Genomic DNA, 12717 nt, shown 5'->3' with positions numbered 1-12717 from the left:
GGCCTTGCGGCTCCCCGACTTCAGGGGCGCGAAGATCTGACAGCAGGTGAGGGGAGACACATGCCACTGGTCTCCTGTAACCTTAAACCTTTGGGAACCTCGGTCTCCCCATTTATGCAATGACCTCAGTTCTGACCCAGAGGAGGGGGTTCACGGTTGCTGTAATTGATCCCACCCAATATTTGGTCCCGCCCACTTTCCTATACACCCCTCCCCCAGGAATAAGCCTTGTCTCCTTCCAAGTCCAACCAGGATTGCTCCTTCGAATAAGTCCCGCCTCCTCAGTTTAGCCCCGCCCCAACCCCGCCTTCACATTCCGTCCCTCCTCCTTTATGTGCGGCCACGCCCCTTCTCTGTTTTCGCTATTAGTATCTTTTCTCCAATCCAGTTCTGGCCTTTATCTGGCCCCTCCCTCCAGCTCCGCCTCCCCCGGCTCCACCCACAACGGCTCAGCCAATAATCCCTGGCCATGACCCCGCCCCCCAATCAGCTACGTCCCGCTCTGTCTCGGCCAATCGGAGCCTTCAGCCGCAGCGCCCCGCCCCCTTCCCCCAAAGTCGCCGCTGCCGCGGCCGCGGCCCCCCAAAGGGCAATGCGGCGGAGGAGACGGGGCAGGCCCCACCTCCTTTGTCCGCCCTGCCCTCCCATTGGCCAGAGCGGGGGGCAGGAGACGGAGACCATCTCGGGGGCGGAGACCAGCCCGGGGGCGGATTCGGGCCCGGGGGCGGAGCCGTGCGTCTTGGGCCAAGGGAAGGCAGCGCGCGGGCTGCACGGCCGGTGTGCGGGCCGACGGTCAAGTTCAGGCTGCCAGCCCCGGGCCCGGCGGTGCCATGGACGGCCTGTGCCAGCGCTTCGAGCGCTTTCTGGAACAGAGGAACTTGGCCACCGAAGCGCTAGGGGCGCTCGAAGCCAAGACCGGTGTCGACAAGCGGTACTTGGCCGCGGGTGAGCCGTCGGGGGGAGCGCTCGGGGCAACACCCCCTTTTGCCAAAGAGCACCCTGAAGCCCTAGGCCACGAGGGCCTCAGGCATGCCCCCTCCGGCCGGCGCCGGCTGCGGGGTCTAGATAGGGCGGCGGGGCGCGCGCACAGCCCAGCGAGGAGACTGAGATCCTAGGGAGGGGTCATGGACGAGGACCTTCGTTCTGCCCTCAGCCCCTCTCTGCCCCAAGCAATGCGACCTCGGACTTGGGCCACCCCTTATCTCGGCCCCGCAACACCCCCCACTCGAGCCATCAGGTCTGGAGGCTGTCCTCTGCCCCTTCTCTTCAGGCCCTGGGTGCCCGCCAGGCAGAAGTCCAGTTCTTCCAGTTGTCCTGCTGGTCCCGGGGGAGGAGGGGGCAGGAGATAGCCAGTTCCCTGCCAGTCTCACCAGCCCCTTCCCTGATGGATCCAAGCCTGGAAGCAATTGTAGAGATCTTCTTTTCCCAGAGAATGCTCCAGACAAGGAGGGGAAGAGTCACTCCCACCTCCCCTTCCTTTGTTTTCCTGCTAGGATTCCTCTTCTCTCCACCCAACCTTGGCCTGGCCTCTCCCTCCCCTGCCTGGAATTGGGTTGCTTGACCGATGTGGTGCGTTTAGAGAAAGGTTGGATGGGGCCAACAGAGAGGGAGATCCAGCCACCCCTAATTGTCACTCTCTTTCCAGTCCCTCCTCTGCCTTTCCTCCTCAATGACCTTGTGGGGCTCCTGCCATCCTCTGAAACACTTCCCTCTCCTCTTTTTCTGTGCTCCAAGTCCATCTGCTTGTTGCCACCCGTTCCAGGAAGCCCCCCAGAATGAATCACAGGAAGCTTTGTTTGGACACTGGGGGGAAGGGACCCTAAGCAAGGATGTGCACGTGTCTTGAGCACCTGTGTGTAGATCCCGAGAGTCTGCTTTCCTCCCATTTCTCCACCAACTGGGGATTCCCATGCTGGGCAGCCCAAGGAGGGTCCGTAACCTGCCCCCTGCTCCAGATTCCTGGTCCCCAACTCATGCTGACTCAGCCAGGAACCTGCCCCTGGGAGCCAGTGCTTGGCCTCGTGCCTGCCTTTTCACATCTCTGATACCCGTGGGTGGGGAATTTAGGTCAAAGAGCACTGGGGAGGGGCCTGTTGGGAGGGGCCCTCTGGGGATGCTGGGGGTTCACAGGAAGGAAACAGGTCCGGGGTGACAGGGGCTGCATGGGAGCATCCACTCCCCCAACGCCCACAGCATTTCCCAGGGCTCCATCTGTTGCTGATCTCCAGGGCCATGTCCCCGCCCATGTCCAAGGTCATCCTCCCTTTGCTGAGACTGCAGGAATAGGGATTGAGGGGAAGGGTGCCCAGGGAGAGCTGCTCCTCCCCACCTTGCGATTTTCAGGGAAGGGGTGTCATTCCCCCACCAGGAATCCTTGGGCCCCACCTGCCTGAGACGGCCAACTCCCCCTCCCAGCTACAGAGGAGGACACCCAGAGGAGGCAGCGACCAGGCCTCCTAGGGCCAGCCGGGGATTCCCCTCCCTCTCCTGACCCTAGGCCCCAGGGATTAAAGCTAAAGCAGGTGGAGAGGAAGGTGGAGGTGACTCTGCCCTTTGGTCCCCTAGTGGCCTCTATTCCTCTCTGCAGATAACAGGCTGGAGGTGCAGGGGTGGAGAGGCTGAAAATTCTCCTAGGAGCCAGAGGCTCCCCGAGTGACCCTGTGCAAGCCCCGCTCACCCCAGCTTCCGTTTTGTCCCAGCTGTTGAATGAGATGGAGCTGGGAGGGACAGAGCCCTGTACACGAGAATCACTTAATAAAGGCAGCGGTGATGATTATGATTGCAGAGTGGCTGACACTCCTGGCCCTCATGTCCCACAATTTTCTTCTCTGATCCTCATTGCCAGGAGTGTATTTGGGCCACCAGAAGGGCTGACTAAATGCATAGGGAAGGGTCCTCTCCGCTGAGTCTTATTTAGCTGACCTCTCAGCAACCCTAGTAGGCAGGGCTACTCTATGCCCCTGACAGATGGGAAAACTGATGCTCCAAGCAGAGAGCCCCAGTCTGCAGGACTCTCAATACGACACCTTGCACCCTCCCACGAAGATAGGGGCTCTCGATCACGGCCATGCAGCCCCCAGGGGACACTGGGTAGTGTCTGGGGACATCTGCAGAAGCCATGATTGAGAATACTCCTGGCATCAAGTGGATGGGGGCCAGGGATGATGCTTTGTACCCCAGGTACAATGTCTAGAACAGCCCCCCACCCTGAGAATGACCTGGCCCCCGTGTCAGCAGTGGTGAGGAGAACACACCCTGGACTAAGGTAATAGTTAAAAACTGTTGGCTTTCTCCACCCTCCGAGAATCAAGCATTAAGGACAGAATGGCCTCGCCTTCAGTTTTTTTTCCCATTACTTATATTTAAACTCTAGCCCCATTCCAGGCTAGGGTTGAGTCAAAGCTGCAGTCACCAGCCTACAGCACAGCCACAGCAACTCCAAATCTGAGCCGCATCTGGAACCTACACCACAGCTCATGGCAACACTGGATCCTTGACCTACAGAGCGAGGCCAGGGATCAAACTTGCATCTCATGGATACTAGTCAGATTTGTTTCCAATGAGCCACAACAGGAACTCCTAGCCTCTTTTTTTTTTTTTTTTTTATGGCTGCACCTGTGGAATGTGGAAGTTCCCAGGCCAGGGATCAAGCCTGTGCCACAGCACTGACCCAAGAAGCTGCAGTTTCAGTGCTGGATCCTTAACCTACTGTGCCACAAGGGAACACTTAAATTCTAGCCTCCAGTGCTCAGCCCCTCCTATAGGACCCAGCATGGCTGGATATAATTACAGAGATCACATATTCATTCAACAAACACTGGGCACCTATTGGGTACAGACCTGACCCGTGCTGGCCTGCTTATGAGGAGTTCACGAGGAGACTGACAGGGTAGCCAGTAAAAGACACAAGACTCAGGGTTCAGAGCCATGATGGGAGTTGTCCAGGTGCTGCAGAGCAATAATGCATCCTAGAGGGGCTGCTAAGGCTTCTGGGAAGAGTGAGGGCAGCTGGCTGCATCAGCCAGGTCAAGGGGGTGCTGGGGTCCCAGCTCAGCATGTGCAGCCCCCTCCCACAGCCCTCTATCTACAGGAGCCGCCACTCTACTAAGCCTCTATCTTCTGTTCGGCCACGGGGCGTCTCTGCTGTGCAACCTCATCGGCTTTGCATACCCAGCATATGCTTCGTGAGTGTCCACTGGTGGCCCAGGTTGTGGGAGGAGGGCTTCCAAGGTCCAGGCAGCCCCTGACTCTGCCGCGCCTCCTCCAGAATCAAAGCTATCGAGAGCCCAAGCAAAGAGGACGACACTGTGTGGCTCACCTACTGGGTGGTGTACGGCCTGTTCGGGCTGGCCGAGTTCTTCAGCGATCTACTCCTGTCCTGGTTCCCTTTCTACTACGCGGGCAAGGTGGGTGCCACCCAGGAGGCCAGGGTTGTGAGGGGTCCTGCCTTGCTGCCCCCTGAGGTGTGAGGGGTGATTCAGCACCTTCCCTGGGGAAACAGGCTCAACCAGGCAGGGGTCTGATGGGGAGGTCCAGGCCCATCTCAAGAGGTATCTGTTGGGGGAGGCCCAGGCCCATGCTAAGGAGTGTCTGCTGGGGGAGGCCCACTCCTTCCGCAGAGGCACAGAGCAGGGAGCTGAGTGCACGTCTTGCCCTGTGCCTGTAGTGCGCCTTCCTGTTGTTCTGCATGGTTCCCGGCCCCTGGAACGGGGCTCACATGCTGTATCATCGCGCCATCCGTCCACTGTTTCTAAAGCATCACAAGGCCGTAGACAGCATCATGAACGACCTCAGCGGACGGGCCCTGGATGTGGCAGCCGGAATAACTCGGGACGGTGTGTGCTTGAGGGCCAGGGCTGTCTGTCCAGTCCCTGTCTGTCTGTCTCCCAGCTCCCTGCCCTCCCACCTTCAGTCCTACCTCCATCTGCCTCATCTGGCATCCTGGCCGCCTCCTCCAGGGGCTTTGTCTTCCTCTCTCACTGTCCACCTCTCTCTCCCATGCTCTCGGGAACCAGTCCTGCAGACCCTGGCCCGCAGCCGGGCTCTCATCACCCCCGCAGCTGCGGCGGTGGGCCCCTCACCACCCTCGGAGCCGGTCTGCAAGGTAGGGCCAATGCGTGGGTGCACGTGCGTGTGTGCATGTGAGTGCCTGCACCTGACTCTGGCCCTGCCAAGGATGGCTACTGGTGGTACCTCCAGTGGACCACACTGGCCCCCAGCCCCCATCACATTCTCCATCAGCTAAGTACAGCCTTCGGGCCCTGGGCACAGGCAGACCTGCCTCACTCACCCCCATGGCCCTCTCTCTGCAGACAAAGCAAGCATGACTCACCTCAAGAAGGGCAAGTGAAGCCCCTGGCCAGCCCCTGCATGGATGAGCCGGCTGGCGAGCTGGAGGACCCGTCACACCCCAAGTCCTCTGTGGATTCCTCAACTGACTCCCCAGCAGAGCCCACCACCAGCCCTTCATCCCCAGCCAAGCCAGCCCTCAGGAGCTCCACCAACCTGGGCCAGTCCCAGCATCAGTCCCTGGCCACCGGCTCTGCCAACAGCTCCCAGCTGCCCGGCAAGCTCCGGGGTGGGCTTCAGTCTCGGGCCAACTCCTCCAGCCAGCCGCAGGCTCCCGGCCAGCCCCAGGCCCCTGGCCAGGCCCAGGCCTCAGGCCAGACCCAGGCCCCGGGCCAGCAACGTGCCCGGCCCTCTACCTCTTCCTCAGGCCCTTCACAGACAGCCCGCCAGTCCTCAGGCTCCACACAGCGTCCCAGCACCTCCAGCCAGGGGGGCCCCCTTGTGCAGTCTCCCAGTAGTGCCGCCATCCCCACACAGCCCCCCAGTGAGACCCCTGATGGGCCGGGGACCTCAGCCACCAAAACCTCCAAGTCGAACAGACAGCACCAGAAGCAGCCCCCAAGAAAGGCCACCAGCAGCACCTCGGTGTCCAGGCTGCCCGCCTATCAATCTGCGTCCTCCCTGGAGTACTCCTCAGAGTCCACCACTGAGGTCACCTGCAGCTGGCCCCACCACCGACACAGGCTCCAATACCTGCAGCACTGCTGGCGGCTGAAACACCTGGCCTGCTAGGGAGGGCTCAGTAAAATTCATCTGGACCAGCCTTGTCTCTGTCTGTCTGTTGTCCAGGGCCCCAGGGAGGGGCTTCATGAGCACAGGGTCTCCTCCAAGCAGGGGTGGGTGTGTGTAGCCCCACTTCACAAATGAGCAAACTGAGGCCGGGAATGGCGATCTTACCCAGTGGCTGAGAGAGACACAGGCCTGGGCGTTTCTCATACTGCTTTCTCTCTCCCGTCCTGGACAAACTGTTGGGCCTGCGCACATCAATCCCCTTCTTTTGAAAACTCTCTCAGAGAAGCAAGCTGGAGGAAATAGTCCTGCCTCATTTGCGCTCCGCTCAGAAGCAGCCAGCCAGGCACGAATTTGAGTCCTTTATTTGGGGGGTGGGGTCCCAAGAAGCACTAGCAGGGAGCTGATTGAAGTGGGAGCAGATTGAAGGGAGCGATGGAGTGGGTGTGGCCAAGCGCAGCCCACCTGCAGGCCCACGGTGCTCATTCCCTGAGGAAGGCACACCTGAGACTTATCCTGCCCAGGTGCCCAGAGTCACTGGGGGAGGGTGGCCATTCACTCCAGCCAGCGCCCCCTGCAGATAGCCCAGGGGCAGGGCCAGGCAGCCTTCTTGCAGAGAGGCTTGGGAGGCACAGCCTGGCCTTGTTGGAAACTGGGAGGCAGGAGCTGGGTGGGGACTGACGGCATCCTACAACCTGCCCTTGGTTTGCTATGTGAGGCTGTCCTGACTCTGATTGTTAAAACAGGCAGAAGGGGGTGTCCCCATTGTGACTCAATGGTAACAAACTCAACTAGCATCCATGAGGACATGGGTTCGATCCCTGGCCTCACTCAGTGGGTTAAGGGTCTGGCATTTTCATGAGCTATGGTATAGGTCGCAGACACAGCTTGGATCCTGAGTTGTTATGGCTGTGGTATAGGCCAGCAGCTGCAGCTCCAATTCGACCCCTAGTTTGGGAACTTCCATATGGTGCAGGTGCAGCCCTAAAAAGACAAAACAAAACAAAAAAACAGGAACAGAACCGGCAGAATGGTTCCCTGGTGGCTCAGCAGTTTCAGGATACAGCATTGTCCATTGTCATTGCAGTGGCTCTGGTCGCTGCTATGGCCAGGGTTTGACCCCTGGCCTGGGAACCTCCATGTGCTGCGGGCATGGTCAAAAACCAAACACAAAAACCAAAAAATCCGGGCAGAGACAGGACAAGTGAGCCTGTCATGTTGACACAGACTCAAAAAAAATTCTGAGCCAAAAATAGCAAATCCAGTCCAACAGATCTAAAAACCCAGAGCAGGAGTTCCCATTGTGGCGCAGTGGAAATGAATCCTACTAGGAACCATGAAGTTGCGGGCTCTATCCCTGGCCTCACTCAGTGGGTTAAGGATCCAGCATTGCTGTGAGCTGTGGTGTAGGTCACAGATGCAGCTCGGATCTGGCATTGCTGTGGCTGTGGCATAGGCTGGCAGCAACAGCTCCAATTTGACCCCTAGCCTGGGAACCTCCATATGCTGCAGGTGCGGCCCTAAAAAAGGACGAAAGACAAAATAAATAAATAAATAAATAAATAAAATAAAGTAAATAAAAACCCAGAGCAGCCTCCAGTTCAAATTCTGGCCCCAGAAGCAGAGCCTGAGTCGGAAGCTGGGGGGTGGGGCGAGCTGATCAGGAAGGTGGTCTCAGTGGTGACCCTGGGTGGGTCCTGTACCTGGGAATCAGCTCCACCTGGAGCCCAGGCACCTGAGTTCCGCGCTCCCAGTTCTGTCAGTCTCTGGCCATTGGTCTCAACTCAGCCCCTGGGAGAGGCTGTGACCCCTTGGGCAGCTCCTGCCATGCAAAGACAAATCTCTGCCAGGCACCTGCAGCCACAGCTGGGAGGGCCCTGTGGTGTTCCTTACAGTCCACCCCCACCCCCCACACCAGAGCTCAGCTTCCCTGAGGTTGTGGTTGGTCACAAGTTTTCGTGCAAACACAAGAGAGGAGGGTTAGGAGGAGAAATCCCAAGCCCTGAGGGGGCGGTGCCTCCGAGGCTGTAACGCAGGTGGTTCTCAACCAGGGGTGAGTCTGTCTCAGGGCCAGGTCTGGAGACACTTCTTTTTTTTTTTTTTTTGACTTTTCTTCTTTTTAGGACCGCAGTTGCGGCACATGGAGGTTCCCAGGCTAGGAGTCGAAACGGAGCTTTAACTGCTGGCCTACACCATAGCCACAGCCACGCAGGATCAGAGCCTCGTTTGTGACCGACACCACAGCTCACGGCAATGCTGGATTTTTTTTTTTTTTTTTTTTTTTTTTTTTTTTGCTATTTCTTGGGCCGCTCCCGCGGCATATGGAGGTTCCCAGGCTAGGGGTCGAATCAGAGCTGTAGCCACCGGCCTACGCCAGAGCCACAGCAACGCGGGATCCGAGCTGCGTCTGCGACCTACCTCACAGCTCACGGCAATGCCAGATCCTTAACCCACTGAGCAAGGGCAGGGATCGAACCCGCAACCTCATGGATCCTAGTCGGATTCGTTAACCACTGCGCCACGATGGGAACTCCGGAACGCTGGATTTTAATCCACTGAGAAAGGCCAGGGATCGAACCCGCAACCTCATGGTTCCTAGTCAGATTCGTTAACCACTGAGCCACATTGGGAACTCCTGGAGACACTTTTGATTTCTGCCCAGACACGTCAGCCAAGTTCCACAATCCTTTTGTTTGTTTGGTTGGGTTTTTTTTGGCCGGGGGGGCACCCCTGGCATATAGAGGATCTTAGGCTAGGGGTTGAATTGGAGCTTCAGCTTCTGGCTTAAGCCACCAGCCACAGCCGCAGCACCAGATCCGCATCTTCATCCTCCACCAAAGCTCACCACAATGCTGGATCCTTAACCCACTGAGCAAGGCCGGGAATCGAACCCTCAACCTCATGGTTGTCGCAAGACATGTTTCTTTGAAAACTCCACCTTGTCTTTCTTTACTTTATCCCATCTTCTTACCTTACTTTATCCCATCTTCCTGCTTGAAAAACAGTAAATGACTTAAGCTTAAGAACTGTTATGTGCCTAGAGGTCAGAGTAAGAGCTTAACCTTTTACCCCCAAAGTGGCTTTTAAAATAGTAAAAGAACTTATATAATAGTAAACAAACCCTGTATCATCCACCCATAGCCACTCTTCACTTGATCACATCTAAAGAGCACAATAAAAGCAGTGTGGTTTCTTGAGGCTGGGCTCTTGGTCCCTGAGACCTTGAGTTCCCCGGTTCCCACCTTTACTCAAGATAAATGTCTCTGTGTCTTGTTTTATGTTAACTTTTTTTCCTTAAGTTCCACAGCACCCGTTCTTCAGCCCCATCCTGCTGAGCTGGTCTTGGCACATGGTTCCTAGTTAGATTCATTTCCGCTGTGCCACGACAGGAACTCTTGTTTTATTATTATTTTTTTTTATTAAAGTATGGTTGAGGGAGTTCCCATCATGGCTCAGTGGTTAGCAAATCCGACTAGGAACCATGTTGTTGCAGGTTCGATTCCTGGCCTTGCTCAGTGGGTTAAGGATCCAGCGTTGCTGTGAGCTGTGGTGTAGGTTGCAGACATGGCTCAGATCTGGCGTTGCTGTGGCTGTGGTGTAGGCCGGTGGCTACAGCTCCGATTAGACCCCTAGCCTGGGAACCTCCACATGCCAAGGGAGCGGCCCAAGAAATGGCAAAAAGACAAAAAAATAAAAAATAAAAATAAAATAATAAAATAAAATAAGATAAAAGTAAAAAAAATAAAGTATGGTTGATTTACATGATCCTTTGACCCAGCATCCCTCTCCCAACTTAGCAGGCCCAGTTTGTCCCCAGCAACTGATGGCCCCGTCCATCACAGTTTTCCTGGACAGGAGGTAGCTCTGTGCCGCCCCCAACACTGCAGCCCGCCCCACCTGGTCCTCATTCTTAGGGACTCCAAGGTGGGAGAAGGAGGTATTGAGTGTGACTGTTTGAGTGGTGGGTCCAATTCATTCAACAGATCACTCAACAAATATTGAGCACCTACTGTATACCAGGTCTCGCACTAGGAGCTAATGGTAGAGAGAGAAAAATCCCTGTTCCTGAGGATTTGGCGAGGTGCCAATCGACGTGATGCATGAATAACCTGTCAGAGGAAAATATCATGGGGAAATACAGAGCCAGGAGTTGGGGGACAGGAGCTGCAAGGGTCAGAGAAAGGCCCTTCTGTGGAAGTTACATTTAAGTAGGAACATGAAGGAGGTGAGCGCACGAGCCTTATGAATACAGGGGCAGGAGTGGTCCAGGCACCAGAGGACGTGCAAAGGCAGGTCGGTGCCTGGCAGGTTAGGTGAAGCACAGGGAGGCAGGTGTGGCTAGAGCCCGTGATGGAGGGGAGAGAGGAGGTGAGTCTGGGGGGTGGACCATGCAAGTACCTGGAAGGTGTGGTGAGGACTTTGGCTTTTGCTTGGGGATGTCAGATTTGTTGCGAGGAAGAGATAGGGGTAATTATTAATGAAGTCCAACTGGGTGTTGGGGACAGGGTTCTTGGAAACTGCTTATCGCTGGCCCAGCTGTTTGAAGTAGGTGATGTGGTTTGGGTTCAGGGCAAGAGATGGGCACTGGCTCACTCTGCACCTGGCCTCGCCCCACCCCCGCTCTGCCCCTTGAAGATTTTCCCCAGCCCTGCCGATCCGTGACTGCTTACCTGGGAGCTGAGGTGAATGGACACACACCTGTCTCCCCAGGTGGAATCAATGACCTTTATTTGACCCCTCAGACTTGTTTCGTCTTTAATGTAAATGTACAGAAAAGTGTAACCCAGAGTTCCCGTTGTGGCTCAGCAGGTCACAAACCCAAGTAGCATCCATGAGGATGTGGGTTCGATCCCTGGCCTCGCTCAGTAGGTTAAGGATCTGGTATTGCCGTGAGCTGTGGTGTAGGTTGCAGATGTGGCTTGAATCCCACGACGCTGTGGCTGTGGCATAGGCCGGCCGCTACAGCTTCGATTCAACCCTAGCCTGGGAACCTCCATATGCCTCGGGTGTGGTGCTAAAAAAAAAAAAAAAAAAAAAAGAATGAAAAGAAAAGTGTAACCAGTAACTCTGGGCAAGTAATGCACAGGGTTGGCTCTTCCCAGTCACTTCCCACCCAAAAAGTAGCCCTGATCCTGCCTCCATTTCCTCTCTCCTTGGAGGTTGTGTGGGTTGCATCCACCCAGGCTTGCCACGCTGCGCTGGGAATGATGGCTGTGTTGTTTTTTTCTGTTGGCAGAGAACAAGTCATTCTGCAGGACCCAGGATACTCCATCCCACTGCTGATGGGCCTTAAGAGTTTTTTCCAGTGGGGGGGGAGGGGCTATGGTGACAAATCTGCTGGGAACGTTATAGAAGTGGTCTGTGGTGAGCAGAGCTCCTCTTTCTTTTGGGCACGTACCTGTCGGAGACTGCAGGGCATTGGGTGAGCGTCTCAGTGTCCTGTGGCTGCTGTAACCAACTACCACCAACTGGGTAGCTTGGGACGACAGGAATTTATTCTCATGCTCTGGAGGCCGAAAGTCCCAGATCAAGGTCTCCCAGGGCTCTGCTCCCTCTGGAGACTCCAGGGGAGGGCCCTTTCTGTCTCTCTCAGCTCCTGGGGGCCCCAGGCATCTCAGGCTTATGACTGACTGTATCAGTCTGATCCCAGCCTCAGACTTCACAAGGGCATCTTCTCTGTCTCTCCTCTGCATGTCTTTCTCTTTTCTTTCTTTTAACGGCCACCCCCTTTGGCATATGGAAGTTCCTGGGCCAGGGACTGAATCTGAGCCACTGCTGTGGCAATGCTGGATTTTTTAACCTACTGCACCAGGGAAAAAATCTGAGCCTCCATAAAGACCCAAGCCGCAGCTGTTGGATTCTTAACCCACCGTGCCACAGCGGGAACCCTTCCTCTGCGTGTCTCTTACAAGAATACTTGTCATCGGGCTTAGGGCCCACCCAGATAATCCAGAATGATCATCTTGAGAACCTTAATTACATCTGCAAAAACCCTTTTCTCAAATCAGATCCTGTTCACAGGTTCCAGAGTTTAGGATGTGGACACATTTATTTAACCTTATACATGAATGGGCACTCAGCTGCAAAAACAACCAAACTGTTTTTTTTTTGGTCTTTTTAGGGCTGCGCCCTTGGCATATGGAGGTTCCTAGACTGGGGGTCGAATCAGAGCTGCAGCTGCCAGCTTACACCATAGCAACAGCAACGTCAGATCTGAGCCATGCCTGCCACCGACACCACAGCTCATGGCAATGCTGGATCCTTAACCCACTGATTGAGGCCAGAGATTGTACCTGAGTCCTCATGGAACTAGGTGGATTCTTTTTTTTTTTTTTTTTTTTGGTCTTTTCTAGGGCTGTTCCTGCAGCATATGGAAGTTCCCAGGCTAGGGGTCGAACCGGAGCTGTAGCCACTGGCCTACACCAGAGCCACAGCAACACAGGATCCGAGCCGCATCTGCGATCTACACCACAGTTCACGGCAACCCCGGATCCCTAACCCACTGAGCAAGGGCAGGGATCGAACCTGCAACCTCATGGTTCCCAGTCAGATTTGTTAACCACTGCGTCACCACGGGAACACCCCTGGGTGGATTCTTAACCCTCTGAGCCATGACGGAAACAGCTCAACTCTTTTTGC

General features: G+C 55.8%; 1 protein-coding gene across 2 annotated transcripts; it reads left to right on the top strand.

The window, feature by feature from the left end:
- Positions 1 to 592: 592 nt before the first annotated feature.
- On the top strand, positions 593 to 6110 carry REEP6 (receptor accessory protein 6). 2 transcript variants are annotated; one of them, XM_047777709.1, is made up of 6 exons: positions 637 to 945; positions 4091 to 4184; positions 4268 to 4406; positions 4667 to 4835; positions 5016 to 5104; positions 5313 to 6110. In XM_047777709.1, exons 1-6 carry the CDS (start codon positions 831 to 833, stop codon positions 5325 to 5327), a joined length of 621 nt encoding a protein of 206 aa, XP_047633665.1. In that variant the 5' UTR covers positions 637 to 830; the 3' UTR covers positions 5328 to 6110. The 2 variants fall into 2 exon arrangements, with proteins under 2 accessions (XP_047633666.1, XP_047633665.1); XM_047777710.1 differs by lacking the exon at positions 5016 to 5104 and having other exon boundaries at positions 593 to 945.
- Positions 6111 to 12717: the final 6607 nt, after the last annotated feature.

The sequence above is a fragment of the Phacochoerus africanus genome, chromosome 4 (genome assembly GCF_016906955.1).
Source record: "Phacochoerus africanus isolate WHEZ1 chromosome 4, ROS_Pafr_v1, whole genome shotgun sequence".
In the NCBI taxonomy this organism is placed as follows: Eukaryota; Metazoa; Chordata; class Mammalia; order Artiodactyla; family Suidae; genus Phacochoerus; species Phacochoerus africanus.
The sequence above is the reverse complement of the archived record's forward strand: the minus strand, read 5'-3'. Positions and strand labels throughout refer to the sequence as shown.

Bases quoted from the DNA above. Each gene is read 5' to 3' on its own strand.
- REEP6 (XM_047777709.1), top strand. From the start codon at position 831: ATGGACGGCCTGTGCCAGCGCTTCGAGCGCTTTCTGGAACAGAGGAAC. The intron at 946-4,090 runs GTGAGCCGTCGG...CTCTATCTACAG, and splicing joins CAAGCGGTACTTGGCCGCGG to GAGCCGCCACTCTACTAAGC. The intron at 4,836-5,015 runs GTGTGTGCTTGA...CTCGGGAACCAG, and splicing joins AGCCGGAATAACTCGGGACG to TCCTGCAGACCCTGGCCCGC.